The 22,703-nt window shown below is 47.2% G+C and overlaps 1 protein-coding gene across 12 annotated transcripts in view; it reads right to left on the bottom strand.

Moving 5' to 3' along the window:
• The window catches only part of TMEM268 (transmembrane protein 268), a 29,447-nt gene extending 9,255 nt beyond the window's left edge, over positions 1-20,192 (bottom strand). Inside the window, exons 1-7 of one of the 12 annotated variants that reach the window (XM_037492028.2) lie at positions 20,031-20,192; positions 18,377-18,480; positions 11,916-12,104; positions 6,722-6,831; positions 4,135-4,242; positions 2,395-2,544; positions 72-182 (exon numbers count right to left, since the gene is read on the bottom strand). In XM_037492028.2, the coding sequence (XP_037347925.1) occupies positions 72-182; positions 2,395-2,544; positions 4,135-4,242; positions 6,722-6,831; positions 11,916-12,024 (588 nt within the window). In that variant the 5' untranslated portion in view covers positions 12,025-12,104; positions 18,377-18,480; positions 20,031-20,192. Of the gene's footprint in view, positions 1-71; positions 183-2,394; positions 2,545-4,134; positions 4,243-6,721; positions 6,832-11,915; positions 12,105-18,011; positions 18,346-18,376; positions 19,009-19,044; positions 19,061-19,209; positions 19,270-19,347; positions 19,379-20,030 lie in introns of those variants that run through there. The other 11 variants (XM_054688660.1, XM_037492027.2, XM_037492026.2 and 8 more) reach the window with 11 other exon arrangements.
• Positions 20,193-22,703: the final 2,511 nt, after the last annotated feature.

Genomic DNA, 22,703 nt, shown 5'->3' with positions numbered 1-22,703 from the left:
ATGGGGCTGCCCTTCCCATGAGCCCAGACCAAAGGGGGCCCTGCAGGGAAGGTCTCTCTGAAACCCCGTACCTGAATCACGCTCTGGCAGCCTTCCACTGTGTCTGTCACCCCCAGCAGCACCCGATGTCTCAGAAGGGCTCCATTGGCAGCTGCCAGCCTGAGGTCTGTGTTGGTGTTGGCCTGCGAGGCAAATGCCAGTCCTGTGGCCAGAGCCCACACTGCCCGAGAGCTCTTGTACCACAGGCAATAACCACACACTGCCCATCCTGATAACATGGAATGATACCTGTCATTGAGACATGTCACTTACTCCCTTTTAAAATGGGATTGTGAGGTTGCTGGGACAGTCTATTCAGTAATGTCAGACAGCCCTGGGTGGGCCCAGCCCTGCTCCTTCCAGGCTGTATGGCCCTGGACAAGTCATGTCCCTCTGCTGAGTTTTGCCTTCTTCAGTTGTACAATAAAAATGGAAAGTGTTCCTGCCTCTTAGGACTGTGGTAGATTTCAATGAGATTATGCATGAGCACTTGACCCAGTGCTGGGACACCATGGGAACAGGATGTCCTAACATTTACTGGGGAGGGAGGTTGGATAGGTTTGAGCACACCGTGTAAGTAAAACATCTAATCTGTCTCTGAGGCACTTCCTTCCCAAAATACCTGGCACAACGCCTGGCCCACAAGGAGGATGGGAGAGGGGCAGGCAGCAGGCCCCCCCACCCTGCCTGCACTGATGCCATCCTTATCCTTGAAGCACCTACCAGGTCCAGACATCTTGCTTGCTCCTGTTACAGCACAACATGGCTTTTTCCCGTCCCCAAGAGAAATTTCTTGCAGCAAGAGCTGCCAGCTCAATTTATTTTTTATAGGCCAAACACAAGGGCCATGAAAGCCTTAACCGAGCCCAAGGGCGGCACTATTTTGTCAGCCTCATCTCAAAGTCCAACAAAGATCCTTTCAGAATGATTAAGCCATAAAGCTCCTATTTGTTCCTGTGAACACAGGCTATAAATGGAATTCCTTCTCCAAACCCTGACCACATTTCCCATCATCCAGCCCTCCCCTTGAGTCAGGTGAGCACAGAGTGTTTGCAAAAGACCTCAAAGCCCAGCTCTATGCCAGGTGCAGCCAGCTTCCTGTTGGAAAGAGAGAGACAGCATGGTAAGCAGAAGAATGCCCCCTGAAGATGCCTGATTCTACACTCCAGAACCTGTGATGCTACATTCCATGACAAAGGTGAATTACGGCTGCAGATGGAATTAACGCTACCAATACATTGGCCTTAAAATAGGGAGATTGTCCAGGCAGCCCAATGTAACCACGGGAATCAGAGATGTGAACCACCCTCCATACCTGGCTTTGAAGACGGGGGAAAAGGCCCCAAGCCAAGGAACCAGGTGGCCTCTAGGCACTGGAAAAGGCAAGAAAACAGACAGTCCCCTCGAGGCTCCAGGAGTTTCTAACCTATAGAACTGTTCAACGGTAAATGTGTATTGTTTGGAAGTCACGGTGTTTATGGTAATTTGTTACAGCAGCCGCAGACTACCCATACGGCTGACAATCTGGCCCGGAATCTGAGCATCCTTGCCTTGAATTCCAGCTCTGCCATTATCAGCAGCATGACCTTTGCTATGCCCTCAGCCTTCTGAGCCTGGGGTTCCTCATCTGTCAAATGAGGGTAAGCGCTGCTACCCAGAGATGTACCAAGGGGTGTGGTGAGTTAACATCTATCTGTAGGGCACTTAATAGACAAACCATGAACGTGAATTGCTCAGTAAGTAACAACAGACAGATGCTGAGGGATCAATTAGTGGACTGTATGCTAAGAAGTAAGGCCGAATCATTGTTAGTTGTGAAGATCAGGTGTCAGAGGGCTCAGGCTGTAAACCCAGGTTCTGTTACTCGTGGTGGGGTCCAGGAAAAGTTACCCTAACTCTGGCCTCTCACTCTCTGCCTCAAAGGCTATTGTTGGTATTAAATGAGACATGACAGTCAATGGCTGCACCCCCAGCCTCAGGCACCTTGTGCTGAAAGATGAACTAAGCAGCCCCCTCCCCCTAGGACTGTTGTGAGCATCCAAGTAGGGAGGAGGTCCATGAAGGGGCTCAGGAGACGCAAAGTGCCTGGGAATGTTGGCTACGGGTGCCTTCCCCTCTCAGCCCTCTTCTCAGACTCTCTGTCAAGACACAACTTGCTTCCAGAAAAACTGCCTGCAGGAACTAGACAGCAAAGGACTTAATCACACATGACTTGATTTCTTTCAGTCACTGGGCACATGGGCCAGTGTGAATATTCATTCTCTGAAGCAGATAAAAGAGAAAAATCTGACTTGGAATTATCTCCCCGCAAAGCCAGCCTGGAGGGAATGCAAGTGTGGTCTCCAGATGCCTCACCTTTCTCTGCTCTCTCTCGAAGATGACCACGAGAGTCAGGGTCAGGCTCACCGCGGCCAGGGTGACGAGCAGCACGCCCACCCAGTGGTTCCCCAGGGCAAACATCTGACTGGTGGAGTAGATGTTGGCCCACACCACCACATAGAAAACCTGCAAAAAGCCAGAGAAAAAGCCTGCTCAGGAACCCAGCCCTGGAACAAAGCTGCTCTATCCAGAGGGACACCTCTGGACACTCCATAGGCACTTCTTACAGCTCACAGGGCCTGTGAGAGACTGACTGGGATCTGGAGGAAAGGCAGAAAAGGTTAGAAGAGCTGGTCTGAATCCTTGCTCACCCTGACTTTAAATAAAACAGAAAAGGGAGGATCTTGGGAGTGAGATAAATTTGAATCAGAAGCCTATGTTGATCCTTTGACAGGACAAGTTGTAACACCTCCTAGCCTCAGTTTTCTCATCTGTAAAATGGAGCTAATAACACATACTTCACAGAGCTGTTTAAGAGTTAATTAGGTAATGTGTAGCAGCCTAGGACTTACTAGGGGATCAATAAATCCAGCTGCCATGCCTGTCCCTTCCCTAGAATCAGGACAAGAGAGCTAAGGGTGTTTTTCGACCATTACATACAGAGAATCAGCAAATCATAGTGGTTAAAATTAAAAGCACAGATGCTGAAGCTCAACAGCCTGAATTCAAATACTGGCTCTGCCATGTATGTTTATGTGTGTTTAAGTGTATGCATGTGTTTATATGTGTGTGTATAAACACACACACACAGAAGTGAGACTTTCTGTTGAACAGATGAGGAAAGCAAATCCCAGAGAAGAGAAAAGTCTTTTGTTAACACAATTTTTTTTTAACACAATTTTATTGTAAACCACTTACACCGGTTTACAGTACTATGGAAGTTCCAGCAGCACAGCTTCTCGCCTCTATCATGTGTAAGTGCAGGTGCCTCTCCAGACCCATCATGAAAAGCCTAGTGTCATTCACACTGTCAGATCCACCCCTCTACCTGTTCCTCCCGCCCCATCTCCCCTTCCCCTCCAGTATCCACCATAGCTTTCACAGTCTACAGGTTATTTTGTTAGCTTGCTCACTTTGGTTCTTTAGATCCCACCTAGGAGAGAAACCATCCAGCAATTGTCTTTATCTTTCTGACTTATTTCACTTAGTGCAATCACTTCAAGTTCCATTCATATTATCGCAAAGGCATGATTTTATCTTTTTAGCAGCTGAGTAGTAGTCCATTGCATGTATACACTAAAACTTCTTTATCCACTCTTCCATCAGTGGGTATTTAGGTTGTTTCCATGTCCTGGCTATTGGGACTACTGCTGCTGGGAACATCGGGGTACAAAGATCTTTCCAAATTAGAGTTTTCATATTCTTTGGATAAATAACTAGGTGTGGCATTGCTGGATCATATGGTATTTCTACTTTTAGGCTTTTAAGGAATCTCCAAAAGTATTGACCAAGGCCAGATGCTAAGTCCAGAGCCCGGGTGAGCCAGCAGATTCCCGATCCCAAGCGCTGCCCGTAGGGAGCCCTGGTTCTGCTCCCTTCCCTTAAGGGACCTGGTTACAACTCTCTCCCGTCAGTTTCCTCTCATGCAGGTCTGCGTGCACTGCTCTCCCCCAGGCGGCTGAGCCTCCATGCCCAACCAGGCTCCAGAACAGGACAGCATTCAGCAGTGGCGTGGGACACAGCACGGTCAGCGTGCAAGCCCATCGCCCTCCTTACCACAGCAAAGGCCAGCCGCATAGGCCTGGAGTTGTAGATGATGTATCTTCTCACTTGCGGCTCCAAGAGGGCACTCTCAGCCAGGCTCCTGTACTGGTCGGCCGGGACCTGCCAGGCACCCGAGAGAGATCTTTTGGTCGTGGAGAAGCACACCCCTCCTCCCTCCACAGCAAGCATGTCATTTCTAGCTCATATGACTATCACATGGAAGAGGGGTCAGGCACATTCTGGGCCATCCCAAAGGGTGGAATGAGGAGCTCAGAGCTCTGGATAGAAACCACAGGATGCCCTTCTCACTCAGAGAAGGAAGGACAGCTCCAGGAGATGAAGATCCAGAAGGACACCCTGGAGAGGGACCCCGCGCCCGAGGCTCAGTACCTCGCCGCAGACCAGGGGTGCCCAATAGCTAAGGCCCACCAGGTTCTGGAGTCAGCCAGTTCACACTCGTGTGCTGTGTGACCTGGAACAAGTACCCCACTTCTCTGAGCCTCAGTTTCCACCTGTGTAAGATGAGGAGAATAAGAATACTCACCTTGTGTTATGCCTGTTATGCCTGTCAACCAAGACAAGGCTTATATATGCATTTTACAGTAAGTATACAGTCAAGCTCAAGGCCTGACCCCATTTACAATGGAGGTCCCAGTGTGCTGCACCATACAGCCTCAGGTGTGGGAGGCTCCACCGTCTAGGTTTGCACAACTGCATAAGAAGTTTGCATACCGAAGAAATCGCTAATGCCTCAGAACATATCCCCATCAGCGACATGTGTAACACATGGACATCTTTGGGGGACCTTTGTTCTGCCTACCACAGTCAGTTATGTCATACTTAGATCTGTGTGTCTATCCCACCTGTATCCCACATGTATACACTAGCCTGGGAGTGGGGGTGGGGTGTCCAGAGAGAACCCTCAATATGCAGGTACGGCTACCAGTCGTGCAGGATTGATGGCTTTTAATACAGCACAAAGCACTGAAAATTCGCATCTTCCTGCCCCAAAAAATTCTAGAACATCAGGTCCTCATGTGGGTAGAATGCCTAAGGAAATAGATTGTAACCATTAAGGATAATGTTTAGGAACATGGGAGAATAATTTGTAAACTGATTACCACTTAAAAAAATAACAACAGGAAGACAACTCTCTAAGAAAAATGTTGTGTACAAAGAATGAGAGGGAACATGGGGACATGAGCAGCTGCAATGTGACATGGTATGCTGGGTCAGCACTGTCAGTCTACAAGGTATGCCTTTAACGGTGAGAAAATGTTTTAAACACCACTGCAGGGCCTCGCTGGTGATGTAAGGGGTTAAGTCTCAGCACTATAAAGCTATAGCCAGCCACTGCAAGCACGAGTTCGATCCCCAGCCAGGGAGCTGACCCACATGACCCAGCAGATCTCTTGTGTCTCACCCACTGCTCCCCTCAGCAGTGTATTTCAGCAGATTCACCTGTTCTGCTCCTCACTCTGACTCTGGAGAATCCTCTCACCTCCCCCCCACACACACCTCTGGCCTACACTCCAGCTCTTGTATGTATAAATAAATAAAATGAATCCTTAAAAAAAAATAAACACCACCAGTGCTCAAAGAAGTAAGCTCTCAAATTCTTGGAATAAAATTTGCAGTCTCTTCCATCTGCAATTAATCTTCCCTGGGCAATGCAGAGGAAGGCCTAGTCATGTGGGGGTTTTGGAGAGAAAGAGAACCACACCCCTGGGTACTTAGTAACAGCAACAACAACAATTGATTCATGTCTACCATGTGCCACAGACAGGTGCAGGTACCCCTCAAGCATCATTTCACTTAATCCTCATAAAAATCTTACGTAACAGGGATTAATATTGTCCTTGTTTACAGATAATGAACTTGAGTTAGGAAGGTTGACTCACTTCCCCAAAGTGACACAGGCAGTGAGTGGCAGAGCTAGATGTGCACCCAGATCCATGGATCTGTGAAGGCTGCACTTCACATCACCATGTTTGCAGGTACCACATCTTCAGCTAAGGAATTCAACTGCACATGCAGTTCCCTCTCTGCATACAGGCCCTGCCTTCTGCCCACCAGCAAACTCCTACTTTTCCTTCAAGATCCCAGATTAAGTGTCCGCTCCTCTGAGCAGCTTTCACAATCACTGCCCGCATGAGTGTATCTCCTAGAAATGTCTTCAATGCCTTGTGCTTTCCTCCACTACAGCACCAACACCAGGCTGCCCTGGTTCATGTAACACATGAACCTCTCCCCCATTTTCTCCCCTATAGAGACCAGTAAAAAATACATGTACGTTTTGAAAGCCACTCGGCGTGTAAGTAGTATTAAGTGGTCCTGTCACAGCAGGATCAGTTACAGAGACGATTCTGTAGTACTTAGTGCCCAGCAAAGTGCCAGGTACAGAAAGGGAACCCACATCTGTTCAGTGAACTCACTGGAGAGAATTTCTAGTATATTTTCCTTTTATCCCCTATCCTATCAAGTACAGAGTAAGTGCTTAATAAATATTTTGTGAGTAACTGGACGAAAGGATGGATAGACAGGTGGGCTGATGGACAGAATGAAAGATGGCAGGGAACTCAATAAAACCGGCACTCACCTGAATGCCCCAGGTCTGCAGTTGCTCTTCTGCTGCTCCGAGATCGAAGGAGATGGGTGTGCAGGTGTTGTCGATGCGGAGGACTGTGAGGACCTGGCCATTGTGGAGCTCTGAAAGCAGACCAGCAGCGAGACCTACTGTGGATGGGCTCAGAGTCTGATGGTGTCACCTCCTCTGGCCACAAAAAGCTCCTCACAGCGAGGACAGACACAGTGGCCATCCTCAAATCCCTATGGGGAGAAGGACTGGACTTGACAGAAAAGTCCCCAGAAGACACAACTGGAGCCATAGCATGGAAGCTCGCAGTATACAATGCAAGACCATACAAGGAAGAAATTCCTCAGAATGAGAGCTGGCACATGAGGAATGGGAAGTAGTGAGTTACCCATCACAAGAGATATTCAAACAGGGCCTCCCTGGTGGCGCAGGTGGTTGAGCGCTGCTCTGTGAAGCTGTCCGCAGCCTCTGCAGTGCCAGTTCAATCCCAGCCGGCCAGGGAGAAACCCACATGGTGCGGTAGACCTCTCCTATCTCACCCGCTGCTCCCCTCAGCGGTGTATTTCGTCAGTCTGCCTGTTCTGCTCCCTGCTCTGTCTGGTGAATCCTCTCACTGTCCCTCGCATCTGGCCTGTACCCCAGTTCTTGTATAAATAAATTTTTTAAAAATCTTAAAAAAAAAGATATATTCAAACAGAGACTCAACAGGTAACTACATGGAGGAGATGATGCAGCAGATATTTACAGAGGCCTGGGGTCCACATCAGGTGGGCGAGGACTGCAAAGTCAGCTCAGCTGAGTAACTGGCACTCCCACTGGGCTCCGAGGCTAAAAAAGAGATGACTGACTGTGTAGACATAACAATAAAACCCCAAAGATGTCCCCGCCCTACTCCCCAGACTTGTGAATATTACCTTCCAAGGCAAAGGAGAATTAAGACAGCTAATCAACTGGCCTTAAAAAGGAAGGTTATCCTGGAGGGTGGGGAGGGTAGCACATGTGATCACAGTGTCCTGAAAAGTGGAAGAGGAGGCAGAAGAGTCAGGGAAGATGTCACTGGAAGGAAAGCGCGGGGAGCTGAGTGTTGCCAGCTTTGGAAATGGAGGCATGGGACCAAGCCAGGCCCATGGCAGCCAGAGACACCAGGAAAGGAAAAGAAACTAATTCTGGCCCAAGCCTCCTGCAGGAACGCCGCCCTGACAACACTGGCTTCAGCTCAGGTGCCCGCATCAGACTTCCCCAGCCACATGGCCTAGCCTCACTGAGGCCCAACTACAGGCAGCGCAGCCAGGCCTGCGTGTCGCTCTCCTCCGTAGGACTGAGTGCCCAGCTAAATGCCAAGCACAGAGTGGGCACTCTCTTCTATCCCCTACCATACTGAGCACTGAGTCAGCACTTAATGATATGTGTGAATAACTGGATGAAAGGGTGGCCAGACAGGCCTACAAGAGAATAAAGACCTATAAGAGAATATGTGTGCATTTTATAAGCTACTGTGTTTGAGGTACTGTTCACAGAGACAGAAAACAAACACCTGGACATGCGTTACAGCTGTGACTCATTCAACTTTTTAAAGTCTAGTTCAGAGGAACCGAAAAAAACACACCCCATCAACCCAGGCTGGTCACCACAGCTGGAACACCTTAGCCCTGCCGGCTGTGATGAAGCTGCACCGCAGCCTGCAGAGGCCAGCCTTTGGGTCTGGGAGGAATGGCAGCCGAATGGAGCCAAATCCACCTTCAGTTCTGCATAGCAAACTCTGAACCTAACAATCTCAATCTGCTTCCACCATGACAAGCAGGTGGGAGCCCTAAGATTCTAGAATCCCAGGGTTCGGCTATGCAAGGCTGGAGAATGGATATTTTGGCATATTCTCTGTGGCCATAGCTTAGAAAATCAGTCATGACTGAAGGGTTTACTATAAATATGTCACCTGCTGCCCCAAAGATCTTCTCCACTCAGAACCTAACTGGGAAACGCCTAAATCTTCAGAGAAAAATAACCAGCTTGACCTTCCTTGGAATTCCTGGCCCACCCATCTTCTCCACCCCCACCATCGCACCCCATCAACTGGGTGGACAAAATCTCTCCTGACTCCATGTACCTCTTGACATCTTTATCACAATCCTACCTGCAGCCAGAAAAGCTGGGCTTGTACCCCCGCAATAGCCTCCTTAGTGTCTCCAAACCTACCCTTCTCTCCTATGCTGAGTCTCCACACAGAGGGCAGAGAGCAAATCAGATATGAATCTTGCCATAAAACTTTCTGTAGCTTCCAAGTGCTCTGCTGACCAGAGCCAGAGTCCTTACCATGTTGCCCCAGCCCTGAGAAAAATGGCTTCCTGCCAAGTTCACCTTGAGCCACTTGGCCTCCTTCTGTGTCTTCCCATACCAGCTTCTGTGTTCCTTGAACATGGAGTGTTCTCTCCTACCACAGGACCTTTGCATATGCCGTTCCTCTCCTGAGAACATTGCCACTTCACTTTACCTTGCTAATTCTACTCATTATTTGTATACTACTCCATGAATCACTTTCCCAGGGAGTCTTCCCTGACACTCTGAACCCTTAACAGGTCAAATCCTGCTAAACCTGTTCATAACTGCCTCTTCTCCTTCATGTTCATAAAGATAAGTACATTTGTATACAATGATCTGATTACATATGTAGGCAATTACTTGATTAAAGTCCATCTTCCCCATCAGATTATATACTTCCACACTGGTTTTGCACATTGCTAAATTCCCTGTGCTTAGTTCAGTGCCTGGCATACAGTAGGCACTAGATGCATGTTTAGTGGCTAAGTGAATTAATACAATAAAACTCAGGTCTCTGATAGGGCCTTTCAATACCCTGGGACATCACCTATAATCCAAAGAGTAACACAGAAATCTATCCCCTACCAAAGAGTACTTTATTTTGCTTCCTCCACTGTCCTGTTTTTTGGCAAGGACCTAGGGGTATGGAGGCAGGGTGGGGAGGTAAGAAAAGCAGAGTTGGATAGAACCCTTTCCAATAGGGTGACCTTGGAAGAAACCATCTGAATCCCTACTACCGGCTTGTTTCCTCACATAGAGGGTGATCATATCCACTGCCGTGGGCTTTAAGATGATGAACGCAAACTCTTGGCCCAAAATGTACCTGGCACAACTGATGGCTCTTGTCATCATACTTTAAAAGCAAGCTGATTGGTACTCACAAGTGACACTGAAGAACGTTGCTTGACACCTTGTTCCAGAAAGGATTGAAGGTGGTTTCATAAGAACAAAATGCCAAAAGATAAAACTATAAATTTAAAAATAAGCAAATGAGGAAAACTAGCCGAAAAGGAAATAAAAGCAAATGAAACAAGAAACAGCTTCTTGAAGCTCCTGGCACAGGACTTAGGCTTCAAGAGGATGACTTCACTTAAGCCCCCAGGACCCTAAAAGGTGGATGCCCTTATTATGGAAAAGGAGACAGAGGCTCTACAAGGCTAACTGCTTGCCCATGTCACCAGGGGAAATAAAAGAAGACAGAGAAGCAGGAGAGAAAACAGCACAAGATAAGGCAGAAAAGCTGATAAGGCCTCTAACTTGCTGTCAATAGAAAGCCCACATTGAAGTGGACCCCAGGACTGGAGAACCGGAACCAGAACCACTTAGCCTGACTCTCCGCACGCTGAGAAAAGTGCTGGTTTGAGCAATGCGAAGACTTCATACAGTGTCTATGCTTGCCTTTCAAACCAAGAGTTGCCAGATTCTTGGCAATAATCTCTCTCATCTGTTCTTTTAAGTGAGAACAGCAAGTTCTCCACTTAGAAATACTTGTTTTTCTAAGACTAAGAAAAACGGCCTAGGGCTTCCCCGGTGGTGCAGGGGTTAAAGTCAGCACTATCACGCTATCAGCAGCCACTGCAGCACCACCAGGGAGCTACCCACATGCTGCAGCAGAACTTTCCTGTCTCACCCACTGCTCCCCTCAGCAGTATATTTCAGTAGATCCCCTGTTCTGCTCCCCACTCTGTCTCTGGGGAATCCTCTCACCCCCTGCACTTCTGGCCTACACCCCAGTTCTTGTATGTATACATGAAAATAAATCTTCTAAAAAAAGGACAGTAAAACGACCTGATACCAAGCCATTGTGTGTGCTTGGTGAAGGGGGTTGAGGGGGGGAGAGGGAGGAATGGGTGGGAACAATTTCCTATTAAGGAGCAAGAACTGACTTGCCAAAAACCCATGAAGCAAAGCCTTTAAAGTTCTGAAGGAAAATTATTTCACTTAATTTCATTCTACTGGGATAAGTGTGCACCATACATTGCTTTCCTAGTAACAGTAGTAATTAAAGAAACGCTTGTTTTCAAATCATCATTATCCACATTCCATGGGTCCCCTAGTTCCCAATGCTGTCTCCCCTGGCCCATGTCCAGTCATTCATACAGTGAACAAAATGCTTACTGAGCATCGACTATGGGCCAAGCCCCATGCTGGGTACTAGAGATAAGGGGATGAACAAGAAAACACAGAGCCCCTGCCCTTCCGGAGATAACATTCTAGTAAGGAAGCTGAACATGCAACACTTAATCACACAGGTGATATTTAATATAGGCTGTAATAAGCTTTGGGAAGAAGCAGGAATGTATTAGAGCACCCTGAATTAACTGAGGCATCAAAAGAGAATTCCTCATGAGAAGGATGTTCAAACTGAGCTCTGAAAGATGCGGGGATATTAAGCAAAGGAAAAGGCCTGACAGGCAGAAGAAACAGCAGATGCAAAGGCCCTGAGGCAGGACAGCATGACAGGGACTGTAGGAGACACATGGGAGGCCTCACAAGCTGGTGAATGATAGCTCTTTATGCTACGCCCAGTGGGAGCCACTGAAGTAGAAAGTGACATGGCAGATGTGCATTTCCAAAGATCTCTCTGGAAATCATGTAGGAATGGATGAAAGAGGCAAGGAGGAGAAGAAATGAGCTAGGAAGCAAGAGCAGGGATCCAAGCAGAGGGTGACAGTGGCTTGATCTAAGAAGCTGGTGACATAGAGAAATGGCTAGAGATGACAGAAACTGACCTGGAAGTATATTCCCCAAAATGCCCAACCTTATCTAAAGGCATTTCTGGGGCCCTCCACTCACCTCCCATCAGTCATACTATAAGTCCAGATCAGCATCCTAGAAGGGGGTGAGGGAAAGATGGGGGGATCAAGGGTCATGCATTTACCTTGTCCCCAGCCAGGAGGACTGCCCCCCGGCAGAGCACTCCATCCAGGAGAGGCGGTGGGCAGTGGGCTGGCTGACATGCTGGGGTTCATCTGTGGTTCACAAGCCATAGCCAAGAGCCAGCTGGATTTCTACTTCCCCTTCTCGAAGTTGCACTTCATTCTGGAGCAGCCAGCTCGTCTTCATTTCCCTTCAGTAAACAGCACAAGAAAGTACTTTAGGCCCAGGCCTAGGTAGGCTGGGTTCCTGGAGCTCTCGAAGTCCAAAGTGTCATCACAAGGTCAGAGGGAGCCAGGAGTCCTTCTGCTGACTTTGGTCTTTCCGATCACGTCAAGGAACATTCCCAGAAGGGGTGAGGAAGAGGACCTCCAGGGCTTTGACTGAGGTCTTGGTTCTTCTACAGCTCATTACATCCAGACACCCATGAGAACTCTGGAGCTGCACAGGCCCCACTACCAGGCATCTGGGATTTCCATTCCTTTACTGAGGTGTGCAGGTGAGCAGGCACCAAATAGGTATATTCAATTTGGGAAGCCTTATTTATACAAGGGATCTCAAGTAGCTTTCCAGAAGACATTGCAAAATATAAATGACAGAAATCAGGATGTTAGAAAATATAAATGCCAAGGGAAAAAAAGTGACAACCATATAGAACCGAAATACCCAGATATGCAGGGAGTCAGGGTTCCTAGGCAAGGTGGTGAGGGTTTGTGTTCAAGAACATGGACTCCAGGGTCAGTCTAACAGGCTTAAAGGTCAGGTCTATAACCTACTAGTTATGTAACTAAAAGCAAGTGGTTCCCTTCATATAAAGAAATCTTCCCCACAGGAAAGGCTGTTGCACAGAATTGAAAGAATAATACATATAAAGGACAGATAATAGCATCTGGAACAAAGGATGCATCCCATAAATACTAGTTCTCATCGTGATTGTTTTGAGGTTTAACATAGTTGCTGTGCCTGAGCCAGGAATTTGTTTTTGAGTTTCCAGGTGACCAAAGCTAAAATGGAAATACTGTCAGTTATATAGTCCCTGTCTATCCATAAGGAGAAAAGGAAAAGAACAAGGGGTACAAAATATCTTCCTGGCACTTAGCTCTAAGAGATCCAAAGCCTCCAGAGCCAGGTTAGTGACAGCGTAGAGGAACAATTCTCAGACACCTTCATCAACAAAAGCAGAAATTTTCTTCCTAAGTATCTCCTTGATGCCAAAACTGAGTCTCCAGTGCTTCACGCTCCAGCTGGACACTATCTGTTATGTGTCCATCTGAGCCTAAAAATTACCCCTTGCCAAGGAAAACCATGCCTACATCCTGAGATGACACACCAGTCTTGCTAACTATCTTGGTAAGTTCACTAGAATTGTCTTTGGCAGCCAGGACTCCCCAAGCTGGTGAGGATAAGAAGCGGCCAGCCGGTATCCATTTGCTTGATGCCAGACACCCTAAGTGTAGAAATCTGACTCACACATCTTTACCACACTGCTTTTCTCTCAGTACTTTAAATAGGACCATATATATATTATATGAAATATGTAATATATATTATCTCAAAAGACTCCACAAAAAAATACCAGAAATAATGAATACAGTAAAGTTGCAGGCTACAAAATCAATATTCAAAAATTGGTGGCAGTTCTATATATAAGTAATGAACCATCAGAAAGAGAAATTAAAGCAACAAACGGATTTACAATTGTACCAAGAAGAATAAAATACATGAGAATAAAATTAACCAAGGAAGTAAAAGAGCTGCACAATTTAAATTGTAAAACATTACTGAAAGAAATTGAAGAAATGAAAAAAAGCAAAGATATTCCATGTTTGTGGATTGGAAAAATCAACATTGTTAAAATGACCATTTTACCAAGAACTACATGCAGATTCAATGTATTTGTATTTGTATTTGAAAATACAAAAAATGCCAAACACCTAAAAACTATGCTGAGGAAAACAAAATAGAAATACATGCTCCCTGACTTCAAATTATAGTACAAATCTACAGTAATCAAATCAGCATGACATTGAAATAAAAACAGACATATAGATCAATAGAACAGAAGCAAGAACCCAGAAATAAACCTATATATCTATATCTGTCTATCTATCTATCTTCTATCTATCTATCTATTTATCTATTTACATACAGAGAGAGAAACAACTAATTTATGGCTAAGGAGCTAGGAATATAAAATAAAGCAAAGAAAGTCACTTTAATAAATGGTGTTGGGAAAACTGGGCAGCCACATGCAAAAGAAAGAAACTAGACCACCGTCTCACACAATACACAAAAGTTAATTAAAAAATGGACTGAAACAAAAGCAAAAGTAAACAAATAGGACTACATCAAACTAAAAAGTTTCTGCTAAATGAAAGAAACCATTATTAAAACAAAAGGTAGTCTGAAAAAATTTAAACAATAAAGGGAGTCTACTGAGTGTGGGAAGATATTTGCAATTTATATCCCAACAAGAGTTAATGTCTAAGGTATATAAATAACTCATAAAACTCAACAATGACAGGGCCTCCCTGATGGCACAAGGGTTGTTAAGTCTCAGCACTATGCAGCTACTCTCAGCAGCCACTGCAGCACCAGTTTCATCCTCGGCCAGGGAGCTGCCCACGTGGTGCAGCAGACCTCTCCTGGCTCACCCGTTGCTCCCCTCAACAGTGTATTTCAGTCAATGCACCTGTTCTGCTCCCCACTCTGTCTCTGGTGAATCCTTTCAACACCCCCCCCACCTCTAGCCTATACCCCAGCTCTTATATGCATGAATAAATAAAATAAATCTTTAAAAATAAATAATTAAAAATAAAAACAACAACAAAACAACCCAATTAAAAAATGGGCAGAGGATCTGACTAGATACTTCTTCAAAGCAGCTGGCCAATAGACACATGAAAGATGTTCATTAACAGCTCTCATTATTAGAGAAAGTAATTAAAACATCAAGGAGATATCACCTCACACCTGTAAGAATGGCTAGTATCAAAAAGATAAGAAACAAGTGTTGGTAAGGAGTGGAGAAAAGGGACTCTTCATATACTATCTGTGAGAATGTAAATTGGTGCAGCCATTATTGAAAGCAGGATGGAAATTTCTCAAAAAATTAAGAACAGAAATCTATATGATCCAGCTGTCCCACTTCTGGGTATTTATCCAAAGCATATCAAAGCATATCCCCCAAGTTCATCATAGCATTATTCACAATAGCCAAGAATTAAAAACAGGGGCCTTCCTGGTGGCACAAGGGGTTAAGCTCCGCACTATGAAGCAATCCGCAGTCTCTGCAGCACGAGTTCGATCCCCGGCCAGCCAGGGAGCAACCCACATGGTGTAGCAGACCTCTCCTGTCTCACCTGCTGCTCCCCTCAGCAGTGTATTTCAGTCAGTCTGCCTGTTCTTCTGTTCCCCACTCTGTCTCTGGTGAATTCTCTCACCACCCCCGCCCTCCCATCTCTGGCCTATACCCTGGCTCTTGTGTGCATATATAAATAAATCTTTAAAAAAATAATAATTGAAAACAACATAAGTGTCCATAGGCAATGACTGGATAAACAAGATATGGTATATACACACAATGGAATACTACTCAGCTATTAAAAAAGAAAACTATTTTGCCATTTGCAATTTGATATACCTAGAGGGTATTAAGCTTAGTGAAATAAGTCAGATGAAGAAAGACAAACACCATATTATTTCACTCATATATGAGATATATATATATAATTTTAAAAAACAAAGGAATGAACTAAATAAAACAAACTCTTAGACTATAAGAGCAAAATAGTGATTTCTAAGCAATCAATAGACTGCCTTTATTATTTAAATTTTTTCAGACTACCTTGTTTTAATGATGGTTTCTTTCATTTAGCAGAAACTTTTTAGTTTGATGTAGTCCTATTTGTTTACTTTTGCTTTTGTTTCAGTCCATTTTTTAATTAACTTTTGTGTATTGTGTGAGATGGTGGTCCAGTTTCATAGATAGAATGGGACGGGTGAATCAGATAAAAGGGGCCAAGTGTATGGTGAAAAATAGAATTAAACTTCAGTGGTGAACTTAGTGTATTATACACAGATTTTAATTTAAAAGACTGTACACATGAAACCTATAAACCAGTATCACTTAAAATTAAAAAAAAAAGCCAGTTACATAATTTGGGGGGGGGTCAGTGCAGTGAAGACAGGAGCCCCTTGTTTTTAAAATGATAAAGTATTCTAAGATGGTGACAGCAGAGTACCAAGTAGGGGAACTTCCTAAGTGGGGGGCCGTGAGTGACTGAGCAAAGTGCACACACCTGAAGCTGGTCCTGACTTTAAGCTCCCAGAGATCACTTGGGACTACCCTCATCCCCACCTCCAACTAAGAACATATGAAAGCAAATCTTTTGCTAACAATTATCACACACCTGCCTTGTGCCAGGCTCCAAGGCCAGAACTTAGCAAAGTGTTATGAGATGAATAAGGACTTTAGCGCCAAAGAACCTGGGCTTGAATCCATTGCTCTGTCACACATGTTCTGTGACATCAGCTGTCAAGGTTAACTCGCTGTGAAGGTGGGCCTTGCTGCCCAAATGTACAAAGGGGGTTGAGGGAGACCCACCTGGCACAGCTGCTGTGGGGGTGCGGAAGGAAATACCAGCATGACATCCCTGCTCACACATAGGCCCCTTCCCTCACAGGTTGGTCCCATTAAACAGGAAAAAACCCAAAGGTCAAACATGTGATGTGACCTGGATAGGATGGGGTGGCCAGAAGCTGCACAGTAAGCAGGTGAACCCAAGCCATCTGGGACAGAGACCCAGCAGGTAATTCTCATGCCCGGGAGCCTAGGGACTCAGATTTCTGAGCTGGTTCCTAAACTACTTTTTAAAATGAGTAGATTGAGGGAGACTCCATTCCTCAGGTATGAGCAAGTGAGAACTTCCAGGGGGCACCTAAGACGCTGTTATGAAACACTGGGAGGACAGAGAACATCCCTTACTAGCTCACTGCCCACAGGGGCAGTCCAAGTATTGCCCATATCAGCCCTTACTTCTCTTACTTTGTAAGAGGCCTAAGGGTATCTATCCTGTACTTGACAATCACTAAAGCCCTTTGTTGACTCATCTGATCATGTCCTAAGCCCACAAGGCAAATGCAATCCTTAGACCCACTTTGCACACAAGGAACCCAGAAACTAGGTAGGTTGTAGCCCTGAGAAGCTGTACTGGAGTCTCAGAAAGTCTCTCTAGGATCCCACCCTCCCTGCTCCAGGCAGGAGGGAAGGCCCACAAGCTGCACAGATATACTTCCAGACTTCTCAGAAGTTCCTAATTGCAAAATCCAACAATTAGGCATTGAATTTGGGAAGAAGTCCCTCACCCCAGTTGGCCCAATTTGCCTCCCATAGTCAGGGGGAATCCACTCATTCACCAGGGGCTCTTTAGTGTCATGACTAAAAGTAACCTGCACTGGCCCATGCACAGAAGATTGGGTCAAGAAGGTGTGGCATAGCCACACTGTGGAATACTACTCCATCATCAGGAAAGAGAAATGCTGCCATTGACAGCCAAATGGATTGAGTTCAAGATCATACTATGTGTAAGGCAAGTGAGAATAACAAAGACAAATATTAAACATTTACATAGCAGATGATTCCACAAAGTAAAATACTTATAAAAACTATCAGACATTAATAAAAGGAGTGAGGTTTCTGAGGTTAAGAGAGAGAAAGGAGGGAGAAAGGATCAAGGGCATATAATGGATGGTAGTGAGAAAATAATAATAATAGTGAATATATTATTCACTATAATAAATAAACTGCACGGTCCAGGCACTTCCCACCAGGGTGACCTGGAGCAAATTTCTGCTCTCTGCCTCAGTTTCTATACAGGAAAATGGATGTAATAAGGGTACCTTTATTGTTACCCTTGTTGTTATGAGGCTTAAAGAGACATTAATGTCCACAGACATTCCCTAAAAACGTGTAAAACCAGAAATAAAGCTTTAAGTTCTTGTTCAGTTCTGCCTGGTGGGGATCCACACCTGGTGGAAAAGGTAAACTGATGGAAACAGACACTGATGAAAGAAGGTAGTCAGAGGGGGAGGACAGTACCTAGGGGTGGAGGAGGGCTCTTCAGGAGGCTTTCTGCAGCAGGAAAGGAGGCTCCACCTGGCGTGGCAAAGGTGGAAGTGACTGAAGGCCTGCCAACTAGGGAGAGAGGTACAGGCAGAAGCCAGGATGGACCCAATAGGGTCATCTCTGACCTCACTGCAAGCCCCTCCCCCAACCTGGAGGCTGCAAAGGGCAGAGCAGTGTTAGCAAGACTGACCAAGGAGGGTGGCTGACCCACTCACTACCTGCCAGCCCTTCCCGTGCCCATCAGCCCTGCCCCAGTCGTAGGGGGGCAGCAGGAGTGATGACACCGGGTGGAGCCGGAGCTAGGGAGTGAGCACAGCCCCAAGCCTCCTGTAACTCACCAGTCATCTGCCAGCTTCTCTGAGTTTCCCTGGTTCCCTTCGCTGATTCTACATTTTAAGCAGGCCTTCCAGTTATTCCTCTTTTTTTAGCAGAGTTCCCAGCCCTGCAGAAGAAGTAGTCTTTAAGAACTGATGGCAAAAGTCTCCATTTCTGCAGACTCTGAGTACCCAGTTTTCCTAGGAACCGTGGGCCTCACTCACGGCCTGGAGGGACCAGGGATGCGGTGGGGCGCAGATCCCACAGTTTTCACAAGCCAACTTTTACTTTTGTTAAGCTGGAAAGTCCCAACAAGAGGTCCTAAGGGGGGGCGGCCTATCACATAAGTTTTGGGGTAGAAACCCCTTGAAAGATAATGGATCCAAGCTCTCCACTTCACAGATGAGGAAATTAAGACCCAGAAACGAAAGTGAACTCTTCAAGGTCGAGAAGTCAGTCCAGGACTGACCCAGAACAGAAGCGGGCTCAGCCGGGATGGCCCCTCTACCCTTGCCTGAGCCCTGTGTTTTGCCCTAAGCTAGCTCCGTGCTCAAGTCCTCCGCTAGGGTCTGCTGCTTGGGGGTTCCCTCACCCCACCCCCAAAATCACCCCTTGTCCGGGTCTCCGGCTTAAGGGAGCCCTCAAGAACAGCTCCACGCACAACCCGCAGGGAAGGGGGCCCACGGCGCACCGAGGAGCCAGGACGCGGCCCGCGGCGCCCACCCCAGGCCCAGGCAGACGCCGAGGGGCCCAGGCGGCTGCGCAGCGCGGGATCCGCGCGCCTCGAGCCCCGGCTCACGGCCGCCCCGGCCCGCGCGCGGACACCCGGGCGCGCACCCGCACCGCGCACACTCACCGGGCACACTCACCGGGCACACTCACCGCCGCGTCCCCGCCGCCGCCCCGGACGCGCAAAGTCGGGGGCGCCACCCGCCCTCTGCGCCGCCGCCGCGCGCCGCGCTCCCCGTCCGGGCGCCCCGCGCGGTCACCCCACCTGGAGGAGCCGCCGCCCGGCTCGCCTCGGGGCCCAGCGGAAAGCCGCCTCCCGGGCCGCGTCGGAGCCCAGCTGGGAACCGCCTTTCGTCATCCCGGCGCCCTCCTGGGACGCCGGGCAGCGCCCCCGCCTCCCCGACCACGTGCATAGATGCTGGGGCGCGCGGCCCCCGCGCCCCGGCCGGCCGCGGACGAGTTCCCGCCCCCCTCTTGGCCTCGGGCTCCGGGTCATCTGAGCGAGCGTACCCCGGAGGTCCAGCCCTCGTCCGGCAGTCATGGGACCCGGGGATGAGGCAACATTTGGGATCAGAGATTTCCCAAGGGGGTTTTTCTGCATGAAAAATTACAAGGGCTTTGTGTTGCGGCGTAAGCGCATAGGCGTGGGGGTCAGACTCCCGGCGCTCGCTCGCAGTCACGACCCTCCACTTTTACTGTCGTCTTCGGTCAATTATTTAACCTCTCTGCACCTTAGTTTTCTGTTACAAAACAACAGATCATTACAACTAGTTCATGGGGTTGTGTAAGCTTTAATGAGATGATCTGTGTCAAGTGTTCGCAGCTCCCAGACACGTAACATACCCCGACATCCCACTAGATTCTGTTTGCCACCCCAGCCGGCGTCACCCCGGGGTTCCGAGGGGTACACAGTGAGAAGTCTGTGCAGCTCCCGCGGGAAATACTGACCTGTCCGTGTGGGGCACGTGCGCTCACGTGTGTGTTCGTGGAAAGGGAGCCCATGCTGCTCTGCTTTTTCATTCAACAGAGTCCCTTGGCATTCACCTCAAGCCTGAACTCTAGGATCTGGCTTGTTTCTTTTTAGGGGTGCATCAACCTCCACACATAGGAAGGAGCTTTCTTTCCTCTGCCCCTTCCCTCTGTTGGAAAAGTAGGGGGTTCCTACTTTGCTCACAGGCTTGCTGGGCTGGTCAGAGCCACGGTGCTGCCTGCCTGCGGCTGCCTGTGTTTCTCCAACTGGACTTGCTGAGTCAGAATGTGGTGCATTTTTAATTTCAACAGATATTGCCAAATTTCTGGGAACCTCTCAGACCACAAGGCTTAACTGAATTCGTGCTCCGCCAGATACAGAGGCGGAAGGAAGGCTGGTGGGAGGCAGCAGTGATTGAGGAACTGGACAGCAGACACCGCCCAGGCGCCAGGCCAGCCAAGATCTCAGCTTCCACTGTTAACAATGAGGTTCATTCGTTTATTCATCAACAGATGGACACTGGGTACTGTTAAGTGCCCGGCATCTTACTGGGCTGTACTGAAGCGGGACACACAAGATCCCCATTTAGTTGCCTAATTTCCAAAAAACATGTGGGGGCATATGAGCCAGAGACACACGGGATGTTGGAGCTTTACAAACTGTTGATAGGATGTTGAAAGGAATCCCTTGATGGTGGCCTGGCCATCGTGTCTAGAAATCCAACAAGGCCTATCTCCTCCATGAAATAAGTTATCCTACTCCTGCCCTTCTGCCAGGCTGCCTTCACTCTGCACTATCACTGCCAGTCACTCCAGCATGACACATCAGTCTCCTTTCCTGGGGTGACATAGAAGACACAGGCCTTTGGAACTGGCTGACTCAGCCCCACCATTCACCCTTCATTTGTAGAAAAAGGATAACAGTACCTGCTAAAGTGAGAGACCCTAAGAAGTAAATGGGGTGATGAACTGCTAGGAGGAAAGTGCTGGTAAAAGTGACTTTCATTCTTGGGTAGCAAGATGTGTGCCTTTTGCATCTTTGAAACTTCAGCACATGCCAAAGCCTGGCACTGTGGCATGAGGGAGTAGAGTCTGTGTAGAAGGGAGAAAGGTGAATAAAATTCAGAAGATGAGTACTACTTAGTAAAATTCTAGAAAAGTCTGGAAAGCAGACTTCGGCAGTGATCTGGATGGATTCACAAGGTTTTAGGTGGTGGGCCCAAAATCCTCCCCACCCCCAGCCTACCCTTACTCACCTTCACCCACTCTCCCTCAACCCTTAAAAACCCCAAGTCTAAGAACATAGAACTTCTCTCAGTTCCCCCCTATAACTCATGGTCTCTCTCACTTCCAGTTCTCTGTGGTTGCCATTCCCCTTCACCTGGAAGGAAGATCATCCCCACCCAGATCTCAGCTGAAAGGGTCCTTCTTCTGGGAATTCTTTCCTGCCCTGAGCCTAGGCCAATTCCCCGTTCTCATAGTTCCACTTGTTTAACCTACAACTATACCTCTCCCACGGTAGGGTCATTGTTGGCTGTCCCAAAGAGAATAAACCTTTAGGACTGTTGCTGCTCATGCTCCTAGCAAGTCCCCCAGCACCCCATTCCCCACTAATTGTTAAATGCCTCTGAAATGGTGAATGAGTGGGTATTAATGAAATCAGGGCTTCGGCTACATAAAATCTCAATAACCACAAATCCCAAGCAAATCACACTTACTCAGCAGTTGCACCATGTCCAGCTGTGTTTGCAAGGGATTTACCAACCCGTGGCTGGGGTGAGCTGCCAGCACTATCTGGCATCCTGTAGGACATGAAAGGGGAGAAACTTCATATGAGTCTTCTAGTCTGGCAGTCCATGGGCAGTCCCTCCAGGACCACTGAAGAGTGTATGAAAAGATCTTGTTTTTTGGAACAGGTCTGCCAATTGTAAGCTTTTAGAAACCCTCTAAGCTTTGAGAAACTTTTAGAGGCTCGAAACATTGCTATGACCTGAAGAATTGAACTAAATCTTGCAACAGTTCAGCCTGAAAGTCAGAGAGATCCAGGTTCAAGTCCAGGCTTTGCCACTAATTAACCCTGTGATATTGGGCAAGTGACTTTAATCTCTGTGTGTCAGTTTCCTCATTCGTAAATGGGAATTATAATACTTTAGAAAGAGGTAGCAGAATTAGCTTTTGCATATAAAACACCTTGAATTGCTCCTGGCTGCGAAGTTGATGTTACTAAATTTGAGCTATTTTTGAATTTATTTTCCAAAGCATGGGCCATAGAATGTTCCATTGCTAAATGTTCCATCAATTTCAACTCCTGGAAGTCATATCGCCCAATACAGAAGAACAAGCTTGAGACAAAAGACACAGCTGACCGTGTCAGGAGCACATAGGGAACAAGATAAGTCATGTGCTGTTTGTTAGGAAACTGGGTCAAAACCAGAAATGCTCTGAATTCCTGTCAGGAAGCCTCACAGTCTACCTTGGGTTCAGGGATCTGTTTCGATCTGGGTAAAGAATGACAGGTGCCATAGACAGGTACGATGGGGATAAAATGGGGCAGGTCAGAAGAGGGAGATTCATACCTGGTTGGGGAGAGAAGGGAACAGTATGTAATTGAAAGCAATCAAACGTTTGACTGTCCAGTCTTTTTTTTTTTTT

The sequence above is a fragment of the Talpa occidentalis genome, unplaced genomic scaffold, assembly GCF_014898055.3.
Source record: "Talpa occidentalis isolate TD23 unplaced genomic scaffold, MPIMG_talOcc4v2.1 talOcc4.7, whole genome shotgun sequence".
In the NCBI taxonomy this organism is placed as follows: domain Eukaryota; kingdom Metazoa; phylum Chordata; class Mammalia; order Eulipotyphla; family Talpidae; genus Talpa; species Talpa occidentalis.
The sequence above is the reverse complement of the archived record's forward strand: the minus strand, read 5'-3'. Positions and strand labels throughout refer to the sequence as shown.